Source organism: Salmo salar, chromosome ssa21 (genome assembly GCF_905237065.1).
Source record: "Salmo salar chromosome ssa21, Ssal_v3.1, whole genome shotgun sequence".
Taxonomy (NCBI): Eukaryota; Metazoa; Chordata; class Actinopteri; order Salmoniformes; family Salmonidae; genus Salmo; species Salmo salar.
The window spans coordinates 41,415,696-41,438,369 of record NC_059462.1 but is presented as its reverse complement, the minus strand read 5'-3'; the positions used below and the strand labels follow the sequence as shown (position 1 = coordinate 41,438,369).

At 42.1% G+C, this 22,674-nt stretch overlaps 2 protein-coding genes across 3 annotated transcripts in view; both read right to left on the bottom strand.

Annotated features, from left to right (window-relative positions):
* The window catches only part of LOC106582346 (voltage-dependent L-type calcium channel subunit beta-4), a 67,915-nt gene extending 57,252 nt beyond the window's left edge, over window positions 1-10,663 (bottom strand). Inside the window, exons 1-2 of the mRNA XM_014165364.2 lie at window positions 10,382-10,663; window positions 9,421-9,504 (exon numbers count right to left, since the gene is read on the bottom strand). Of these exons, the coding sequence (XP_014020839.2) occupies window positions 9,421-9,504; window positions 10,382-10,432 (135 nt within the window). The 5' untranslated portion in view covers window positions 10,433-10,663. The remainder of the gene's footprint in view (window positions 1-9,420; window positions 9,505-10,381) is intronic.
* A 4,904-nt stretch (window positions 10,664-15,567) lies between these two features.
* The window catches only part of stam2 (signal transducing adaptor molecule (SH3 domain and ITAM motif) 2), a 32,652-nt gene continuing 25,545 nt past the window's right edge, over window positions 15,568-22,674 (bottom strand). For both annotated transcript variants that reach the window (XM_045704776.1, XM_045704775.1), the window contains 2 exons: window positions 20,824-20,984; window positions 15,568-18,025 (listed from right to left, as the gene is read on the bottom strand). In XM_045704776.1, coding sequence (XP_045560732.1) covers window positions 17,857-18,025; window positions 20,824-20,984 — 330 coding nt within the window. In that variant the 3' untranslated portion in view covers window positions 15,568-17,856. The remainder of the gene's footprint in view (window positions 18,026-20,823; window positions 20,985-22,674) is intronic.

Here is a 22,674-nt window from a genome sequence, read left to right as displayed (position 1 = left end):
CTAGGTCATTAGAATTGGAAGGGATCAAAGGGTCAAGAAAAAAATATAACATAAAAGACAAATGAATGTGTATAGACTAATCTCATGTGATACACAATTAGACATAAATCAAATGTTATTTTATAATGACGCAATATATTCATGGTATATTTTTGGTCATTTCTGATTCCATTTCTAGAAACGTATAGATTTTCAAACAAGTGTTTCCCTTTGCTTTAATCAAGTTAAATTGCAGTGAAACACATCACATTGTGTGGGTTCCTTTCTAAAGGCATGGTGGAAGACTGGAGCAATATCGCCCTCTAGTGATGAAGAGACTTACAGCAGGTGCAACTGCTACAAACTGGCCATCCTCTAGTCCAGGGTCTCCCAAAGTCGGTCCTGGGGCCCCCCCTGGGTGCATGTTTAGTTTTTCCCCAGCACTACACAGCTGATTCAAATGATCAAAGCTTGATGATGAGTAGGTTATTTTAATCAGATGTGTAGTGGTTCTTCAACATTTTTAGCTCGAGAACCAAATGAGAAATTGACAGTCCTCCTGTGAGACAAATCATCCTCCAACAACCCAAATGAAGAAGAAATTATGTGTGATCACATGCCCAGGGCCCCACTTTGGGTCCTGACCCATAATTGAAAAACCCCTGCACTAGTTTGAAAATATAAAAAATTACACTCGGACAGGTTTGAGTCTCTCCTACCCCACCCTTTTAGGATACTGGGAGTGTCTATCCATTCCACATCCCCCCACCTCTGTGGTAAACCCCTGAGATCCACCCCCCACCTCTGTGGTAAACCCCTGAGATCCACCCCCCCACCTCTGTGGTAAACCCCTGAGATCCACCCCCCACCTCTGTGGTAAACCCCTGAGATCCATCCCCCACCTCTGTGGTAAACCCCTGAGATCCACCCCCCACCTCTGTGGTAAACCTCTGAGATCCACCCCCCACCTCTGTGGTAAACCCCTGAGATCCACCCCCCACCTCTGTGGTAAACCCCTGAGATCCACCCCCCACCTCTGTGGTAAACCCCTGAGATCCACCCCCACCTCTGTGGTAAACTCCTGAGATCCACCCCCCACCTCTGTGGTAAACCCCTGAGATCCACCCCCCACCTCTGTGGTAAACTCCTGAGATCCACCCCCCACCTCTGTGGTAAACCCCTGAGATCCACCCCCCACCTCTGTGGTAAACCCCTGAGATCCACCCCCCCACTTCTGTTAACTTATAGCAATGGCATAAAAGGGATAATCAACACATTATTGTGATTTAGAAAGGAAATTACATCTCGGGCAACATTCAGTGAATTCAGACGAGCTTCGCTGCTTCGCTCCACCCCAAAATGTGATTTATTTCGGTGGTGAATAAATGTTGAGGCCCATTCAATTAGAAGATCTAAATATGAACCCTCCCATCCCAACTTAGACAGTCATGGATGTAACCTTTGAGCCCCAGAAAAATCATGGCTGGAAGTTTCTGTCCAGTACCTAGGATGAGATAAATGATCTCATCTCAGTGCAGAAGACTTGAAAGTGTCAGAGATGACCGGAGTATAGTCACTACTGAATTAGGCAAAGGAGCTGCAGAGAGTAGAGAACAGTAGAGTAGTACTTTATTGATCCCATCTTTGGAAAGTGTTTTATTTTATTTTTTATTTTATTTCACCTTTATTTAACCAGGTAGGCTAGTTGAGAACAAGTTCTCATTTACAACTGTGACCTGGCCAAGATAAAGCAAAGCAGTGTGACACAGACAACAACACAGAGTTACACATGGAATAAACAATAAACAAGCCAATAAACAAGTCAACACAATAAACAAGTCAATGACACAGTAGAAAAAAAGAAAGTAAATATACAGTGTGTGCAAAAGGCATGAGGAGGTAGGCAATAAATAGGCCATAGGAGCGAATAATTACAATTTAGCAGATTAACACTGGAGTGATAAATTAGCATATGTTGATGCGCAAGTAGAAATACCGGTGTGGAAAAGAGCAGAAAAGGAAATAAAATAAAAACAATATGGGGATGAGGTAGGTAGATTGGGTGGGCAATTTACAGATGGACTATGTACAGCTGCAGCGATCGGTTAGCTGCTCAGGTAGCTGATGTTTAAAGTTGGTGAGGGAAATAAAAGTCTCCAACTTCAGCGATTTTTGCAATTTGTTCCAGTCACTGGCAGCAGAGAACTGGAAGGAAAGGCGGCCAAATGAGGTGTTGGCTTTGGGGATGATCAGTGAGATATACCTGCTGGAACGTGTGCTACGGGTGGGTGTTGGTATTGTGACTAATGAACTGAGATAAGGCGGAGCTTTACCTAGCATAGACTTATAGATGACCTGGAGCCAGTGAATCTGGCGACGAGTATGAAGCGAGGGCCAGCCGACTAGAGCATACAGGTCGCAGTGGTGGGTGGTATAAGGTGATTTGGTAACAAAACGGATGGCACTGTGATAGACTGCATCCAGTTTGCTGAGTAGAGTAATGGAAGCTATTTTGTAGATGACATCGCCGAAGTCGAGGATCGGTAGGATAGTCAGTTTTACTAGGGTAAGTTTGGCGGCGTGAGTGAAGGAGGCTTTGTTGCGAAATAGAAAGCCGATTCTAGATTTGATTTTGGATTGGAGATGTTTAATATGAGACTGGAAGGAGAGTTTACAGTCTAACCAGACACCTAGGTATTTATAGTTGTCCACATATTCTAGGTCGGAACCGTCCATGGTGGTGATGTTAGTCGGGCAGGCAGGTGCGGGCAGCGAACGGTTGAAAAGCATGCATGACTCACTACTTAACAGAACCAAATACTGAACAGGAATGTCTTTAATACTGTAGTGTACAATAATAGAACTGGTTGGCTGTCAGACAGAGTTAGCTAGTGATGCGGAGTGTGGAACTACTGTTCATTCAGTCTATGACTCAATAATACCACCTCAGATCAACTAAAGTCAGCCTGCTACCATGGAATCACATGGGATGGAATTATCTCATAATTTACAGTATTGTTGGTACACCCCGCAAAGACGCAATGTAATTTCAGTCTGTTAACGTCCCCTTTTCTTTATTTCAGTAAAGACTGGGTTGTCGTGAGCTAAAAACATGTTCCTGGGACAGAGCCCAGAATAAGAGACGCGATCAGGGTCATAGGTCAGATTGGAACACGTCATTTTCCCATAGAACTTGTATTACTCATTGTAATTCTATGACTATCCCATCATAAAGCCAACATTGAACATCTGGATACAGGAAACTCATGTGCCACTGTTCAACACAACATCTGGGGGTGAGAGATGAACACACTAAATGCTGCTGCATCGCTTGACAGTCTGAATCATTTCACCTTTTCACGAATGTGTCCATTATCTCTCCTCTCTCTTGACTCTGTCTTCTCTAGCGCGATTCTTTCTCCTCATTCAGCCTCTCTCAGAAACCTCTCAGAAACACTCCATCCTTCCCTCATTACTCTCAACCCTCTCTTTCTGTCCCTAACACCCTCCAGACACCATTCTCTTCTGTGAGGAGATTACTGTCCAAACACACAGTTCAGAGCAACCCCTGGTCTGAACAGGCTGTGGAGTTGGGTACATTTTTAAGATCACCCAAGATCTGCATCTCTAGACACTGTCATGCTCATCCCTGACTAACCCTAACACCTTAAACGCCCACACCAGTAGAAATCCACTTTTTCAAGCTGAAAGAAGACTGGCACAGCTTACCCATGATTCTGCACAATGATGTAAGTCAATAAGTCATCGTTATAGTCAAAGTATGATATATTTGGGCTTGAAGTGACAAAACCGTACTGCCCTCTTTGTGCATATTCATGCCAATGAAGTGTCTATTCCTATGAAATGACGTTCAAATCATTTTTTGCCCATGTTTCTTTTTAGGGCTGGGTTTTATTTGAATGGTACCACCCACCAGCATGGCACAGTTTATTAATCAGAAACACCTGAAAAATGTGTGAGTCACGACTGAGTTGAGCAACATAATAGATTGTCTTTAGCTACAGGAAATAATATGGTTCAATGAAGATTGTTCACTTAGGCCGTTTACCATTGGAAAGAATTGTCAGTTCCGGTCTACAAAACGGGTGGGTCTCCCATAGACACCAACACAATAGCAGCTGGGTCTGGTCTACTTAGTTCACTGACTTTCATTGAACCAGAAAAAAAATAGCGAGTGGGGTGTCTCGCTTCCTCTTCTGTCTTTGGTACTTGGCTGCCTGAGCCATGGAGCAAATTAAAATAGGGGTCAACGTTAATAATCTTTGGATGCCGACAGCAGTCGCACCATTGGAAGACATAGCTTGGACTGTAGCCTACAAAAACCTATTCCTGCTCTTTTCCCGTGATCCATCAAACACATTTGGTGTGTCATCATAGTGGTTTATGACTTGTGGTCAGACTTGCTCAGGTGGAACAAATGTACATTAGCGCCTTTTTTCAATGCTGATTTTAATGTCATTGATAAAACAGACAAGAGTGAAATATTTGTTTCCGTGTAACAGTTGTTAAAGTACTTTGTGGATTTGACCAGGTTCATATAAATACTATAGCATGTTGATTTGTTATTATGCATGCCTGCATCCTGGGAATATGGGAGTGTGTACAGTCGTGGCCAAAAGTTTTGAGAATGACACAAATATTAACTTTCACAAAGTCTGCTGCCTCAGTTTGTATGATGGCAATTTGCATATACTCCAGAATGTTATGAAGAGTGATCAGATGAATTGCAATTAATTGCAAAGTCCCTCTTTGCCATGCCAATGAACTGAATCCCCCCCCAAAAAAATCCACTGCATTTCAGCCCTGCCACAAAAGGACCAGCTGACATCATGTCAGTGATTCTCTCATTAACACAGGTGTGAGTGTTGACGAGGACAAGGCTGGAGATCACTCTGTCATGCTGATTGAGTTTGAATGACAGACTGGAATCGTCAAAAGAAGGGCGGTGCTTGGAATCATTGTTCTTCCTCTGTCAACCATGGTTACCTGCAAGGAAACACGTGCCATCATCATTGCTTTGCACAAAAACGGCTTCACAGGCAAGGATATTGCTGCCAGTAAGATTGCACCTAAATCAACCATTTATCGGATCATCAAGAGCTTCAAGGAGAGCGGTTCAATTGTTGTGAAGAAGCCTTCAGGGCGCACAAGAAAGTCCAGCAAGCGCCAGAACCGTGTCCTAAAGTTGATTCAGCTGCAGGATCGGGGCACCACCAGTACAGAGCTTGCTCAGGAATGGCAGCAGGCAGATGTGAATGCATCTGCATGCACAGTGAGGCGAAGACTTTTGGAGGATGGCCTGGTGTCAAGAAGGGCAGCAAAGAAGCCACTTCTCTCCAGGAAAAAAATCAGGGACAGACTGATATTCTGCAAAAGGTACAGGGATTGGACTGCTGAGGACTGGGGTAAAGTAATTTTCTCTGATGAATCCCTTTTCCGATTGTTTGGGGCATCTGGAAAAAAGCTTGTCCGGAGAAGACAAGGTGAGCGCTACCATCAGTCCTGTGTCATACCAACAGTAAAGCATCCTGAGACCATTCATGTGTGGGGTTGCTTCTCAGCCAAGGGAGTGGGCTCACTCACAATTTTGCCTAAGAACACAGCCATGAATAAAGAATGGTACCAACACATCCTCCGAGAGCAACCTCTCCCAACCATCCAGGAACAGTTTGGTGACGAACAATGCCTTTTCCAGCATGATGGAGCACGTTGCCATAAGGCAAAAGTGATAACTAAGTGGCTCGGGGAACAAAACATCGATATTTTGGGTCCATGGCCAGGAAACTCCCCAGACCTTAATCCCATTGAGAACTTGTGGTCAATCCTCAAGAGGCGGGTGGACAAACAAAAACCCACAAATTCTGACAAACTCCAAGCATTGATTATGTAAGAATGGGCTGCCATCAGTCAGGATGTGGCCCAGAAGTTAATTGACAGCATGCCAGGGCGGATTGTTTTGACCTGAGTGCTCGTGCTCAAATCATTTTGATGCTCTATGAGAGGTAGGCAAGCTTTTTCTGTCGTCTTCAGAAAAGTTTGATTCCTTTAAGCACAAAGTCATACACATAGTGTTTTGTTCATGAATAATGTTGCATATTTAGAGGTTACTCATAAGTGTATGGTATTGTTAAGATGTAATTGTACTTTTTAGGATAATATTAACATTCTGAATTCAACATGTGGTTACTAGCTAGCTATTGTATGTGTGAACGATGGCTAGCTCCTCTAATGATCCCAGTCCCTTGTATTGTGCGTCTATTATAGAAAGAGGCGACCATTCGCAGAACATATTTGCTCTATAAATGTGTTGTATTCTTTTGGATGCAGATATGTGGTTTTATCTATGTAAAATACATGTTATGTGTTGATACATAATAAGGAGAGGCTGTACTCATTTTTTTATGAAAAAATAATTTTGATGCACTATGAGAGAAAGAGGTGATGATTCGCATAACATATGTGCTCTACAAATATTTTGTATTTTCTTTTGGATGCAGATGCAGAGAGTGAATTCTGATTCATTAAAACAACCTGATCTCCAAAGGCCACGTCTATAGTCTCAATCAACCACACACAACGCAGAGTTACAACACCGATTACATCCGCAAACATCCTTTCTGAATTTAAAAGTAATCCTCGAAGTAATCATCTAGTTTTTCAAAAGTATCTGTAATCTGATTACAATGTTTTTGCTGGTAACGTAACGCATTAGTTGCCGGTTTTTTGTAATCCCTTACATGTAACAGATTACATGTCATCCGTTACTCCCCAACCCTGATGATAATAGAGAACACAGATTATAGCTATATGATAATGTCCGTGCGTATATCCAAAATATCAATGACTTCTGCAATCCGGACACAGTTTCACTGGAATTAACAAACCGCAAGAGTCAGACAAACGTCAACCCTCAACATGTCAACCGCTAATATAGGCACAGTTTAGCGGAGACTCGTCTCTTGGTAGTGTTTTTCTGAAACGGTGCTCACATAACTTTTATTAGCTAGCTAAGGTTAGCATGATAGCTAGTTACAGTGACAGCTGTCAGTCAGTGCCCTATTTGATGTTATTTCTCTGCTACACGTAGAGATCAACACAACGTTCCCACCCCCAATGCCTGAATACGTATTAGCAGCCTGCGTCAGTCTTCGAGGTGGAACCGAATAATAATTTCCGCTCTAGGACAGGAATTACTCATAAGTGCAGCAACTTTCTCTGAGGTGGGCCATTAAAGATTCAATCTGGGATTAGTTTTTCAGCAAAACAGTAGCATTGAAATGACCATTGAACAGATTCCCAGATCCCAGATTGTACCATTAAGTAGATCCTCAGTAAATCCCCCGCTGGAAAGAGTCACTAGGCACTTCTGGCAGATGTTGCCTCTAACATCCATCTATATAGTGTTATGAGGGCAAACTGAGGAAGGTCAGCCAGGCAGCAGTGCAGGATATCTCTCTGTGTGAGTGTGTGTGTGTGTGTGTGTGTGCATGTGTATTTTTAATGAATAATGCATGCCTTGTCTACCTAGATGACCTGTGAGAAGCTGTCTTTTCCCTCCAACCTTATGCCTCAACGGGGCACACACGTATTATACCAGTTCCCCATACAGATTCTTCTGTAATTGGCAAACAGCATGAGATGCCTGTCTGCAAGACAGAACTGGATAAGCATTTACCATTTCAGAGATAAATAAACTGTGCTCTACTTCCAATTCAAAGACGTAAATGATTAATAGTGTATCATTTAAGTAGGATATGGTGAACATAGAATGAGGAAGACTAAGACTCTCTGCCTATCCAGACCGCATCTGCGACCTGAAATACCACAGTATTCAAAGTAACCATTCAAACAGCACATGACTACAGTGACCTATATATAAAGTAGATTAAATACATTTGTATAGCAAACACATTGAATGATCCAACCTCTTTGTAACATACACTGAGTGTACAAAACATTAAAAACAGCTGCTCTTTCCATGACATAGACTGACCAGGTGAAAGCTATGATCCCCCACTTGTGACATCCACAAAAAGGGGAGGAGGCAGATTAAAGAAGGATTTTTAAGCCTTGAGACAAATGAGACATGGATTGTGTATGTGAGCCATTCAGAGGTATAAATAGGCCTTTGAACAGGGCATGGTAGTAGGTTCCAGGCACACCGGTTTGTGTCAAGAACTGCAACGCTGCTGGCTTTTTCAAGCTCACCAGTTTCCCGCATGTATCAAGAATGGTCCACCACCCAAAGGGCATCCAGCCAACTTGACACAACTGTGGGAAACATTGGAGTCAACATGGGCCAGCATCCCTGTGGAACGCTTTAGACACCTTGTAGAGGCTGTACTGAGGGCAAAAGGGCAGATGCAAATCAATTTTAGGACGGTGTCCTTAATGTTTTGTACACTCAGTGTATAACGTAATATGTAACACTTGACCCCCTTATGTATGCATTCATTAAGCCTTATAAACAACTGCGCAAGACTTCATAACATCCTTCATAGTCAGCCATAAGTGTCAGCAAATCTCTGGACATACTATCTCTGAAAATCTGTCATGTATTTTGTTCATGTCAATTATCTCATCCAAACTTTGAACCTGATTTGTTAAGCTTTACAGACACACAGACACACGCTAGCTAGCCTGTGATAGACCAGCCCCCTGACAGAGAGATGGAGAAGCAGAACAAAGGTAGGCAATAACATTCAGGTGTCCTTGTGTTGTTGAATAGCCTTGATGGAAGCCAGTTCCCTAGGCAACCCATTAGTTTGGATGTCACAGTCCAGCACCAAATGGTCTCCTCTGTATTACGGAATAATAGTTTTACACTGAAGGACTATTTTACATTTGTTATACAGTTGAACACAGGTGGTGAGACAACTATGACTATGTCCAGAACAATATGTCTCACTCATTCATAAAAAATAATACATGAATGGTAGTGAATACAGAGAGTGAATACAGAGATAATGAGAGGAAGTGAATTCCCAATAACACTCAAATCAAGGCCACTGGCTCCCCTGCAACAGAGGTGACAACCCCATGTTGAAGAAATATTGGTCTTGTTGACCGTTCTCTTATTCCAGAATAATTTAAGCATTCAGAATGTTTCATTCGGACAATACATTTTGTACAGGGTGTAGTACAGACAGTATGCAACTGTTAATTGGATAACAACTGGTTGTGGATTACAAGAGCAGTCACTGCTGAAAAACTATCAGCAAATATGGTTTATAGTATAGTGCATAGCCTGTTTTGGACAAACATAGAGAGTGTAGTGGGATTTGTGCCCCGATACAATTTTTGCTCCTGACTGTGTAGTAATGCTGTAATTACTCTCGCAACAACATTGTGATAGCACGTTGTTACATAGGGATCTATTGTAATTGAGTAGTAATGTAGTTACCCATCTGTCTCTCTCACCTGTCTGAGGATGAAGCTGGTGGAGTTGGTGCTCCCGTCAGACCTCTTTAGCCGACTGCGTCTGGAGTAGGTCCCTCTATTCACCTGAGTAGGTACAGCCAGAAACACACACATCATTCTCACTGTCACTCACTTTGCAGCATGACAACAAGGGCACCATAAGGAACACTGGGGCCCCACAGGTGATCAGGTGCCTGGGTATAGCCTGTCCCTATTGTATGCATTTCCATCCTGTCTGTAAAGGTGTAGCCTGCTGTCCACTTCTGGCTGAGACCTGAAGACTTGCATTGGCTCCCCAAACTAATGCCTAAGCTTTAGCTCAGCTTGTGACCTTTCATAAGAACTAAGGGTGTAACTTAATTGCAGAGAAAATACACCTGGATCACATTTGATTTCTGCCTAACTTAAAAACAAGTGTGTCGTTTTTAGAACCTATATATTACATGTTTACTATTTATTGTAAGATCTTAAATATGTAAGATGGTCTAATATTTTGGTATAAGGCTGTAAAACTAGGTCATGTGTTCAGTCAGTCTGCCCTTCATAAATGGATTCCAGCTACATGGATGAATTATTAAATACCCTATTTCAAACCACATCAATCAAATTCACATACCATCTGCTAAACTTCACACAACAGGACTACATCACATACAGTGCGAAGTTTATGATGTGCCATGGATTATTGAGCGTTGTTCACAAATAAGGGAAAATAAAGAAACTAGCCTATTAATAAATAAATATATAGCCAACATGAATCTGTAACTAACTTTCTGAAGGTAGGTAGCCTCATAGAGAATGCTTTCCCCATTTTGGTGCAGTGGAGTTGGTAGTCATCCCACAGGATAATCTTAATTACACATAAATGTGCAAAATGTGAATTTAACACGTTTTATTAACAGCAGTAAGAGAACAGAGTCAGAAACCTATAGAGCAGAGTATCTACTATGTTGTGCTTTACCTTCTGGAGTCCATCGCCTGCACCGTGACGGGTGTAGATGTGCCGGGACATGTCGGCTAGTTCGTCGGTCCAGGGGGGAGGCTGCCTCTCTGTCCCGGTCCATGGCAACTGCTGTTGCGGTTGTTGAGTTGGTTCCTCCAGCTTTGCACTGTTGCTTACAAACTGTCAACAGAGAGAGGAACGATACGATCCAGTGCTATCTTGGTAAAACAGTAAGTGTGAATGAACCAACCGGTATCTGTTTGCGCGCGTGCAGTAGTGCTACTCTGTGCTGCTGTTGTAGGTTCCGCTCCAGATGTGCACGCGCAACTGGCACGCTCTTGGCTGCTGAGCTCTGCCTCCCGCATCATCCATCGTGCTGACCATTTACATTATGTCAATGGCTCTATCTGTCATTCTCATCTGGAGAATGTATTGATGTTTCTAGTGACATCAGCTTCTTACATTACAGTTTTGTTCTATTACAGATTTGTATATTATGTATGTATTTCCTTTTGACCTTGGAACAACCTCTGCGGGTCTGTACATATATATTTGGAATTAAAATAATGTAACAATTTACCCAAGAATGAAATATGAAAACAAGAAATCCTGTTGAAATGTATTTGGGGAATTGATAAGACAATAAAACTATTGTCCATTAGCTTAACACTAAATATAAATGTGTATTTGGTGCTCTGCCTTACAGGGTAAACATATAAAAACAGACATAAAACATACATATAGTATTACACACATTGAATATTTACATTTCAACAGACTAATGAGCTGTGGTGTGGTGATGGGATCAAGAGAGAAAGCTGTGATGCCCTCTATTAAAGTATACTGTTTGTTGATCAAAGCACTCACTCTCCCAGGGGCTTCCTCTTCCTCTCCATTCAGGCATGGAAAAGGGAGATCCCAAATCTGATGTCACCCCATTGAAGTTGACATTTAAACCGGTTAAGGTAAGAAGAAAAAAACAGTTAAGGTAAGGGTTATTTTAATGTCACACCCTAATCTGTTTCACCTGTCTTTGTGCTTGTCTCCACCCCCCTCCAGGTGTCACCCCTCTTCCCCATTATCCCCAGTGTACAGTGGGGAGAAAAAGTATTTGATCCCCTGCTGATTTTGTGTGTTTACCCACTTACAAAGAAATGATCAGTCTATAATTTTAATGGTAGGTTTATTTGAACAGTGAGAGACAGAATAACAACAAAAAAATACAGAAAAACGCATATCAAAAATGTTATAAAATGATTTGCATTTTAATGAGGGAAATAAGTATTTGACCCCTCTGCAAAACATGACTTAGTACTTGGTGGCAAAACCCTTGTTGGCAATCACAGAGGTCAGACGTTTCTTGTAGTTGGCCACCAGGTTTGCACACATCTCAGGAGGGATTTTGTCCCACTCCTTTTGCAAATCTTCTCCAAGTCATTAAGGTTTCGAGGCTGACGTTTGGCAACTCGAACCTTCAGCTCCCTCCACAGATTTTCTATGGGATTAAGGTCTGGAGACTGGCTAGGCCACTCCAGGACCTTAATGTGCTTCTTCTTGAGCCACTCCTTTCTTGCCTTGGCCGTGTGTTCTGGGTCATTGTCATGCTGGAATACCCATCCACGACCCATTTTCAATGCCCTGGCTGAGGGAAGGAGGTTCTCACCCAAGATTTGACGGTACATGGCCCCGTCAAATGATGCGGTGAAGTTGTCCTGTCCCCTTAGCAGAAAAACACCCCCAAAGCATAATGTTTCCACCTCCATGTTTGACGGTGGAGATGGTGTTCTTGGGATCATAGGCAGCATTCCTCCTCCTCCAAACACGGCGAGTTGAGTTGATGCCAAAGAGCTCCATTTTGGTCTCATCTGACCACAACACTTTCACCAGTTGTCCTCTGAATCATTCAGATGTTCATTGGCAAACTTCAGACGGGCATGTACATGTATTCTTGAGCAGGGGGACCTTGCGGGCGCTGCAGGATTTCAGTCCTTCACGGCGTAGTGCGTTACCAATTGTTTTCTTGGTGACTATGGTCCCAGCTGCCTTGAGATCATTGACAAGATCCTCCCGTGTAGTTCTGGGCTGATTCCTCACCGTTCTCATGATCATTGCAACTCTACGAGGTGAGATCTTGCATGGTGCCCCAGGCCGAGGGAGATTGACAGTTCTTTTGTGTTTCTTCCATTTGCGAATAATCGCACCAAATGTTGTCACCTTCTCACCAAGCTGCTTGGCGATGGTCTTGTAGCCCATTCCAGCCTTGTGTAGGTCTACAATCTTGTCCCTGACATCCTTGGAGAGCTCTTTGGTCTTGGCCATGGTGGAGAGTTTGGAATCTGATTGATTGATTGCTTCTGTGGACAGGTGTCTTTTATACAGGTAACAAACTGAGATTAGGAGCACTCCCTTTAAGAGTGTGCTCCTAATCTCAGCTCGTTACCTGTATAAAAGACACCTGGGAGCCAGAAATCTTTCTGATTGAGAGGGGGTCAAATACTTATTTCCCTCATTAAAATGCAAATCAATTTATAACATTTTTGACATGCGTTTGTCTGGATTTTTTTGTTGTTGTCACGGGCAGTTAAATAACAGGAGGGATGTAGGACCCGGTCTCCAACCGGGTCCTCAGTTGTTGTCCCGGTTCTGGAAGACGTTCTGCACACTCATTGGGTCGTCGGCTAGCCTGTCCTCCGGGTTCCACCCCCTGTCCAATGGCGAGTTGGAGCGAGTGAGCCAACCAAGACCTGGAGACGACTCTTCGCTGCCTGGTCTCTGCCAACCCCACCACCTGGAGCCAGCAACTAGTGTGGGTTGAATATGCCCGCAACACCAATCCTTGCTCTGCCACGGGTCTCTAGCCCTTTGAGTGTTCCCTGGGTTATCAGCCCCCACTCTTCCCGGAGGAAGAGGTCGGCATATCCTCGGCCCAGATGTTTGTCCGCTGCTGTCGTCGTACCTGGAAGAGAGCCCGGTCGGCTCTTCTCAAGACCACCTCCAGGTATCGACGACAAGCGGACCGCCACCGGATCCCGGCTCCCCGGTATCGTCTCGGGCAGAGAGTATGGCTGTCCACCCGAGATCTGCCCCTCCGGGTGGAGTCCCGCAAACTTTCTCCCCGGTTTATCAGCCCTTTCCCCATCTCCAAGATCATTAGCCTCTCTGTTGTTCATCTTCTGTTGCCTGGTACCCTCCATCCCATTTTTCATGTGTCTAGGATCAAACCCATGTCTCACGGCCCTTTGTCTCCTGTTTCCATCTGTCTGTATCTGGGTCTTCTCCTGAAACATGATAGTTAAGGGTTAGGGTTTAGGGTAGGAGGGGGATAGGGTTAGGCTCTAGGGTAGGGACATCCCAAGGATCCCAGATAATACTAACCATTTAGGCATAGCAATGGAGGACCACACTGAGTGCACAAAACATTAGGAACACCTTCCTAATAATGAGCTGCACCCCCTTTTGCCCTCAGAACAGACTCAATTCGTCAGAGCATGGACTCTACAAGGTGTCAAAAGCGTTCCACAGGGATGCTAGCCAATGTTGACTCCAATGCTTCCCACAGCTATGTCAAGTTGACTGGTGGGCCATTCTTTATACACACGGGAAATTGTTGAGTGTGAAAAACCCAGCAGCGTTGCAGTTCTGGACGCACTCAAAGTGGTGCATCTGGCACCTACTACCATACCTCGTTCAAAGGCACCTAAATCTTTTGTCTTGCCCATTCACCCTCTGAATGGCATACATACACAATCCATGTCTCAATTGTATCAAGGCTTAAAAATCCTTATTTTATATCCTGTCTCCTCCCCTTCTTCTATACTGATTGAAGTGGATTTAACAAGTGACATCAATAAGGGATAATAACTTTCGTCTGGATTCACCTGATCAGTCTATGTCTGGTGTTCCTAATATTTTGTACACTGTGTACATCAGTCTTCTCCAAGGACATTTTCCAGTGGGAAAAAGAGTCAAGAAATTGACCCTGCCATAGGGCAATGTTTCCCAACTCGTCTTCCAGTAACCCTAACAGCACACATTTTTATTGCCCCTAGAGGATGTTGGAAATGCACACAAGCCAGTACAAGACCCGAAGACAGCTCACATGAAGTGGGATAATTAGAGAGGACACCAGGCTTGTTGAACCTTCAACCTCTGTGCTAGAACCTTACTAAGCTAAAGCACCCCAGATATCACATGAAGAAATCATAAAGAAAAGGCTCACTGAATAAAACGTGTCTCCTGCCCACAGTGAGATTCTCGGGAGAGATTTTTTTTTATGTAGTGTGAATATGCTTCCTGCTTAGTAGACCATTGTTCACACCCCTCACCAAAGTTGTTACAATAACAGAATGGACCTAGCCTCTTCACAGAGGAGTCGAAAGGATGAAACAAACCTTATGACCCATTGAACATGACATATCGGACAATAAGGGACTAGCTCCAGTCCTCCAATTCCACAGGTACAAGATGAATAGTGGTTATGGGTCTCCCTCTTCCAAATAGATATGACCCCATACATCACTCGAAGCCAGTTCCAGTGCTTTCTTTCATTGTTCCCCTCTAATCACAGACTGATTTAGACCTGGGACACCAGGTTGGTGCAATTAAGTATCAAGTAGAACAGAAAACCTTCCAGCTCCAGACCTCATAGGGTAAGAGTTTATTACCCCTGCCATACATGGTCAACAAGAAACTGAAAAGAATTGAGACTTAAGTTGTGTAACACAAGGGAATGAGTATGTTTTCTGCACGTGAGAACAAATTACCACACCATCTGTCTTGTATATTATAGATGCCGTATCTTAATTTGATCATCCTGTTGTTGCAGGTATTTCCCTGCACAGCAGGAAATGCAAACTTGTAGTGTATTCAAAGTTTAAAAGGTGTCCAAAGTTTGTCATTTCCACTTTAAATTTCAGACCTGATTTGCCCAACGAAAAAATATCCCAACCCCTACAAAAAATGCCCAATAATGATAATTTACATAATAATTCTCATTTCCAGTTGATTATTTTCCTGCTATGAGAAACTGGGTCAAATTAAGATACAGCATCTGTGCTGCATATAGATATTCATTTTATTCTCTTTCTACATCAGAAACGTGTCATTGAACTGTTCTCAAACAACTCAAAAGTACCCCCTCAAACAGAACGCACTTACAAGACGTCCATTACAACATGAAAAAACTTCATCCATCAGTAGAAAGCTTTGAACACAGGTACATTTTATTTTAAAGAATATTAGAGTTGACGGTGTTACAAAAGGATTTACAATGATAACACAAGAGAGAAATCTTGAAGTAACAAAACATGGAGTCAGTTATAATAATCGGTAGTACTGAATGGGAACATTCCCTGGAATATTTTTTAAATATATAGAGTTCTAGATATACAGCAGCTTCAGGGTCAATTCCTTTCCCAAAGATGTTTCCATTTTTATTTTATTTTTAAAGAAAACAAGGCATCCAGTGGTAAATAAAATGTTTACAAAGTTAAGGTGCAATACCGACAATGCCAGAAGATATTTTACATCTAATATACAACACCTTTTCAGATGCAGATAAAGAAAAAATAAAGTGTACACAGTTATTTTAGTCAGAGTAGACTATCCAGCTAAAGGGGGGAAAAATAAAATAAATCTGGTCCTCGGTTACACCCAACAGTTTCATTCATTTCAGATGAACATTTTAGGCCAAACAGTTCTCTAGCTATAAAACTTTGTACAATTCACACGTTTATCAATAAAGACCAATGAGCCACTTCTAACTGTTGGTCACGGTAGCCATTTGTTCTGACACAAATAAAGTAAAACCAAAAAGTATTAAAGGGGAAAGTATACCGTACATTTATAAACCATAAAATAATATCTGATCATATGGATATAATCCAGAGAAAGATAATATACAAGTGATGTCATTTACAATTTCAAATTAATGGTCCAAATGCAGAGCAAACAGCCATTCATTCCAAAGATAACCATTATTTCCATAAAAAGATTTATATGAAAATGTGACCTCCTACAGCCCAGAAACATGAAAAAGCACACCGATATTAATTTAATAATTACAAACATCTTTTAATAACGTCTATGGTCAAAAGCCTTTTCAACAGAAGAGTGAATGAAGAAGGACCATAGAAAGAAATAGCTAGGACTTGGCTCATTTCCCAATCAATCTCTTATATCTTGCGATTACAACTTACTCAAGGTATATAGGACATCTACCAAGTTGCCAAGAGCCTTGGCACATGAATGTTGTTAATCAACAACCATATCATCTGAAGATTCCATTTAGCCTGGTCCCAGATCTGTTTATGCTGTCTTGCCAACTGCATTGTTGTCATTGTCAAGGCAAACATGACAAATTCCATAAGGAGTTGGCAATAGAGTAGAAACAGACAGGCACCCAAGCTAGGTTACATTTGCATTACTAAAAAAAAGTGATTTGTGTATGAAAATGTGCACTAAACCTACAATTGCAGTAATTTGGAAAGGCTGCATGGTCACAATTCTAAATGTATTTAACAATGACTTCAGTTAATTTCACAACAAAATCACCTCGAAGTTGCACACAAATGAAAATGATAAAACGTGTCCTCCTAGAACATATTAAACACCCAAAGAGTGTTGCAAGGCAGGCAGTGTATGGGAAGCTAATCTCTATCTGTACCATAGTATCTAATAAAACATGCTACTGATTATAGCACAAAAAGACTTATACCTAGAGCACTCTATAACCTTTGGCCCCAAGAAGGGTCAACTAAAGTGGATGACGCTGTTAGAGAGAGGGGGATAGAAAAGTCCTGGCCAGGGTTGGGGTCAATTCCATTTGGAATTGACTGAATGTAAAAGGATTGACTCGAACCCTGGTCCTGGCCAGTCATGGGTTCCTTCATTTGGACTGATCTCCAGACAGACAGACACCAAACCAGACAGTGAACAGAAAAACAAACATTTAAAAATAGAAGATGATTAAAAAAACAAACAAACAAAAGATATCTCTGAACAAGGACAAATACACACAACATTAATGAAGCAGTTTGGAAATTATCAGCTGATGAGCTGCCCCCTTAACTGTTTTAAAGAGGCAAACCAAGACAAGGAAAAGTACTTATTTCACACACTGTTTCAAAACATTCATCCCTTCCAAACAGGCCGTGGTGGGTGGGTGGTAGGTTGGCATTTGGTCTCCTCCGGTGGGTCTCCACACCTCTCAGACAGACACTGACCTTTGTGACAATCTAGGCGGTGTTCCAAATGACTCTCTATTTCCCAAATAGTGTGCTACTGTTGCCCAGAGCCCTATGGGTCCTGGTCAAAAGTAGAGCACTACATAGGGAATAGGTTGCCATTTGGGACACAAGCATACCTCATACCATTGCCATAATTTTTTCATAAAGGACAAAAGAGGGGGAGGATTGTGTCATTGTACTGTGTCTTTTGGTGGGGATATGCTGCTGCTCACTCAGACAGCCCTGATAGTATTGCACGGCCTGCCTTTATAGGAGAGGCTGCTGATAGTAGGCCTGTTGCTGCTGTGGGGCCTGCTGCGATGGAGCAGCCATTTGATAGGAGGCTGGAGGCAGGTTGGCGTTCTGATAGGCTGACATGTCCATCTGTGGGGCCACACCCATCTGTGGAGGGTATCCGGCAGGTGCATATGGTACACTGCAGTGAAGAGACAGAATGGTACAATATTAGCCACCTACTGCCTAACACAAGCATTAACCTCACTAGGGTAGGGGGCACTATTTTCACCTCCGGATGAAAAGCGTTCCCAAAGTAAACTGCTTGCTACTTAGGCCCAGAAGCTAGGATTGGCAGATTTGGATAGAAAACACTCTAAAGTTTCCAAAACTGTTAAAATAATGTGAGTATAACAGAACTGATATGGCAGGTGAAAACCTGAGAAAAATCCATCCAGGAAGTGGGATTTTTTTATGTTTGTAGTTTTCTATTGAATGCCATCACAGTATCCATTGACTTAGGAATCAACGTGCACTTCCTATGGCTTCCACTAGATGTCAACAGTCGTAAGAAATTGTTTCAGGCTTGTATTCTGACAAATGAGGGAGTAAGACCACTTTGAGTAAGTGGATAGTGGGAAGTCCCCAGACCTGTTACCTGCGCGTGACCGAGAGTGCGCCTTCCTTGTTTTTTTTTTATATTGACGACGCTATTGTCCGGTTGAAATATTATTGCTATTATTTAGGCTAAAAACAACCTGAGGATTGATTATAGACATCGTTTGACATGTTGCTACGAACTTTACGAATACTATTTGTTTTTTTCGCCTGCCTGCTGTGACTGCCTTTGAGGCATTGGATTACTGAACAAATCGCGCAAACACAACAAAGGTTTTTGGATATAAAGAGGGACTTTATCGAACAAAACAAACATTTATTGTGTAACTGGGAGTCTTGTGAGTGCAACCATACGAAGATCAAAGGTAAGGCATTGTTTATATCGCTATTTCTGACTTTTGTGTCGCACCTGCCTGGTTGAAATATGATTTTCATGCTTTTGTATGCGGGGCTCTGTCCTCAGATAATCATATGGTTTGCTTTCGCAGTAAAGCCTTTTTGAAATCTGACACGGCGGCTGGATTAACAAGAAGTTAACCTGTTGGGGGTAGGGGGCAGTATTGACACGGCCGGATAAAAAACGTACCCGATTTAAGCTGGTTACTACTCCTGCCCAGTAACTAGAATATGCATATAATTATTGGCTTTGAATAGAAAACACCCTAAAGTTTCTAAAACTGTTTGAATGGTGTCTGTGAGTATAACAGAACTCATATGGCAGGCAAAAACCTGAGAAGATTCTGAACAGGAAGTGGCCTGTCTGACAAGTTGTTGTTCATCTTGGCTCTTTTTATTGAAGACTGAGGATCTTTGCTGTAACGTGACACTTCCTACGGCTCCCATAGGCTCTCAGAGCCCGGGAAAAAGCTGAATGATATCGAGGCAGCCCCAGGCTGAAACACATTATCGCCTTTGGCAAGTGGCCGATCAGAGGACAATGGGCTTAGGCGCGTGCACGAGTCGACCCCGTGCTTTATTTTCTTTCGTCTGTTTACCTAAATGCAGATTCCCGGTCGGAATATTATCGCTTTTTTACGAGAAAAATGGCATAAAAATTGATTTTAAACAGCGGTTGACATGCTTCGAAGTACGGTAATGGAATATTTAGAATTTTTTTGTCACGAAATGCGCCATGCTTGTCACCCTTATTTACCCTTTCGGATAGTGTCTTGAACGCACGAACAAAACGCCGCTATTTGGATATAACAATGGATTATTTGGGACCAAACCAACATTTGTTATTGAAGTAGAAGTCCTGGGAGTGCATTCTGACGAAGAACAGCAAAGGTAATAACATTTTTCTTATAGTAAATCTGACTTTGGTGAGTGCTAAACTTGCTGGGTGTCTAAATAGCTAGCCCTGTGATGCCGGGCTATCTACTTAGAATATTGCAAAATGTGCTTTCACCGAAAAGCTATTTTAAAATCGGACATATCGAGTTCATAGAGGAGTTCTGTATCTATAATTCTTAAAATAATTGTTATGCTTTTTGTGAACGTTTATCGTGAGTAATTTAGTACATTTTTAGTAAATTCACCGGAAGTTTGCGGGGGGTATGCTAGTTCTGAACGTCACATGCTAATGTAAAAAGCTGGTTTTTGATATAAATATGAACTTGATTGAACAAAACATGCATGTATTGTATAACATAATGTCCTAGGTGTGTCATCTGATGAAGATCATCAAAGGTTAGTGCTGCATTTAGCTGTCTTCTAGGTTTTTGTGACATTACATGCTAGCTTGAAAAATGGGTGTCTGATTATTTCTGGCTGGGTACTCTGCTGACATAATCTAATGTTTTGCTTTCGTTGTAAAGCCTTTTTGAAATCGGACAGTGTGGTTAGATTAACGAGAGTCTTGTCTTTAAATAGCTGTAAAATAGTCATATGTTTGAGAAATTGAAGTAATAGCATTTCTAAGGTATTTGAATAACGCGCCACGGGATTCCACTGGCTGTTACGTAGGTGGGACGAAATCGTCCCACTGGCCCTAGAGAAGTTAAGCTTTATTTTGATGTATAACACATATATTTTCAAGAATGTTAAATATTTGAATTGAGTATTTTTAAATTTTGCGCTCTGCAATTTCATTGGATGTTGGCCAGGTGGGACGCTACCGTCCCACACCCCCTAGAGAGGTTAAGACAGACATTTAACCCTCTTAACACAGGAGCAATGCCACCCCCAAAAATGTAATACTCACAAATCCACAAGTGGGATGTCTCAAAATACAAACATGCAGACACAAGAATGGCCTCACAAAATGGCTGCCATTTAGCTAGCTAGTTACCTAGTCAGGGCTGGTATACAAAGGGGACGTGTAACCCTGTAAAGTACTGGTATACCGAGGAGACGTGTAACCCTGTAAAGTACGAGGCTTACCTGTAAGGAAGCTGTGCTGGCTGACCGTTGGGAGATGTGACGTTAGGGGGGAGTGAGTGGAGGGGTCCGGGCTGGTCCGAGCCCATGTATGCCTGCTGGGCTGGGGGGCCCTGGGGCATCCCTGGAGGCATGTAGGAACCACCAGGCTGACCTGGGTAACCCTGAGAGAGGGAGGGGGGGAGCAAAAAGAGAATAGTACAATGTGAAATTGGGTAAAACACATTTCATAGTACAGTATACATTGCATTACTCCAGTAAACTATACATTACTATACAACCAACATTACTACAGGTGCAGCCAGGTACACAACAAGGAAGAGATTGTTTCTGAACTGGTTTTGCAGAGCAGTGCAGAAAATGAGGTGGTAAAACAGTCCAAGCATGACCACTGGAGTCTCCCATTCTTCTCCAAGGAGGGACTGACATCCATCATCAGGGACAAACAGCACAGCAGACAAAACACACATATGGTCTGCATCTGAAATGGAATCCTATTCCCTATATAGTTCACTACTTTTGACCAGAGCCCACCATATGATTTTTATTTTATTTTTTTACTTAACTAGGCAATGAATAGGATGCCACTTTGAAAGTCTCTCTGCCTTCACCGAGGCCACACACATATGTGTGTCCCCTTCAAATTAGCAGATTGGGCTATTTCAGCTACACCCGTTGCTGACAGGTGTATAGACTCGAGCACACAGCCTTTCAATCTCCATAGTAGAGGTCGACCGATTAGGAATTTAACGCCTTTACCGTTACCGATTATTGGAGGGCCAAAAAAATCCGATACCGATTAATCTGGCAATTTTTATTTATATATAAATAAATAAATAAATAAATAAATAACACAGGATGTGTAATAATTACAATTACAACAATACTGAATGAACAATGAACACTTATTTTAACTTAATATAATACATCAATAAAATCAATTTAGTCTCAAATAAATAATGAAACATGTTCAATTTGGTAAAAATAATGCAAAAACAAAGTGTTGGAGAAGAAAGTAAAAGTGCATTATGTGCCATGTAAAAAAGCTAACGTTTAAGTTCCTTGCTCAGAACATGAGAACATATGAAAGCTGGTGGTTCCTTTTAACATGAGTCTTCAATATTCCCAGGGAAGAAGTTTTAGGTTGTAGTTATACATTTTTACATTTTAGTCATTTAGCAGACGTTCTTATCCAGAGCGACTTACAGTAGTGAATTTCATTTCATACATTCAATAAAAAAGAATTCTGTGCTGGCCAACTGAGCTACAGGGAAGGCTTATTATAGGACTATTTCTCTCTATACCATTTGTATTTCATATACCTTTGACTATTGGATGTTCTAATAGGTACTTTAGTATTGCCAGCCTAATCTCGGGAGTTGATAGGCTTGAAGTCATAAACAGCGCAATGCTTGAAGCATTGCAAAGAGCTGCTGGCAAACGCAGGAAAGTGCTGTTTGAATGAATGCTTACGAGCCTGCTGGTGCCTACCATCGCTCAGTCAGACTGCGCTATCAAATAATAGACTCAATTATAATATAATAACACAGAAATACGAGCCTTAGGTCATTAATACGGTCAAATCCGGAAACTATCATTTCGAAAACAAAACGTTTATTCTTTCAGTGAAATACGGAACCGTTCTGTATTTGATCTAACGGGTGGCATCCCCAAGTCTAAACATTGCCGTTACATTGCACAACCTTCAATGTTGTGTCATAATTATGTAAAATTCTGGCAAATTTTTTCGCAATGAGCCAGGCGGCCCAAACTGTTGCATATACCCTGACTCTGCGTGCAATGAATGCAAGAGAAGTGACACAATTTGCCTAGTTAATATTGCCTGCTAACATA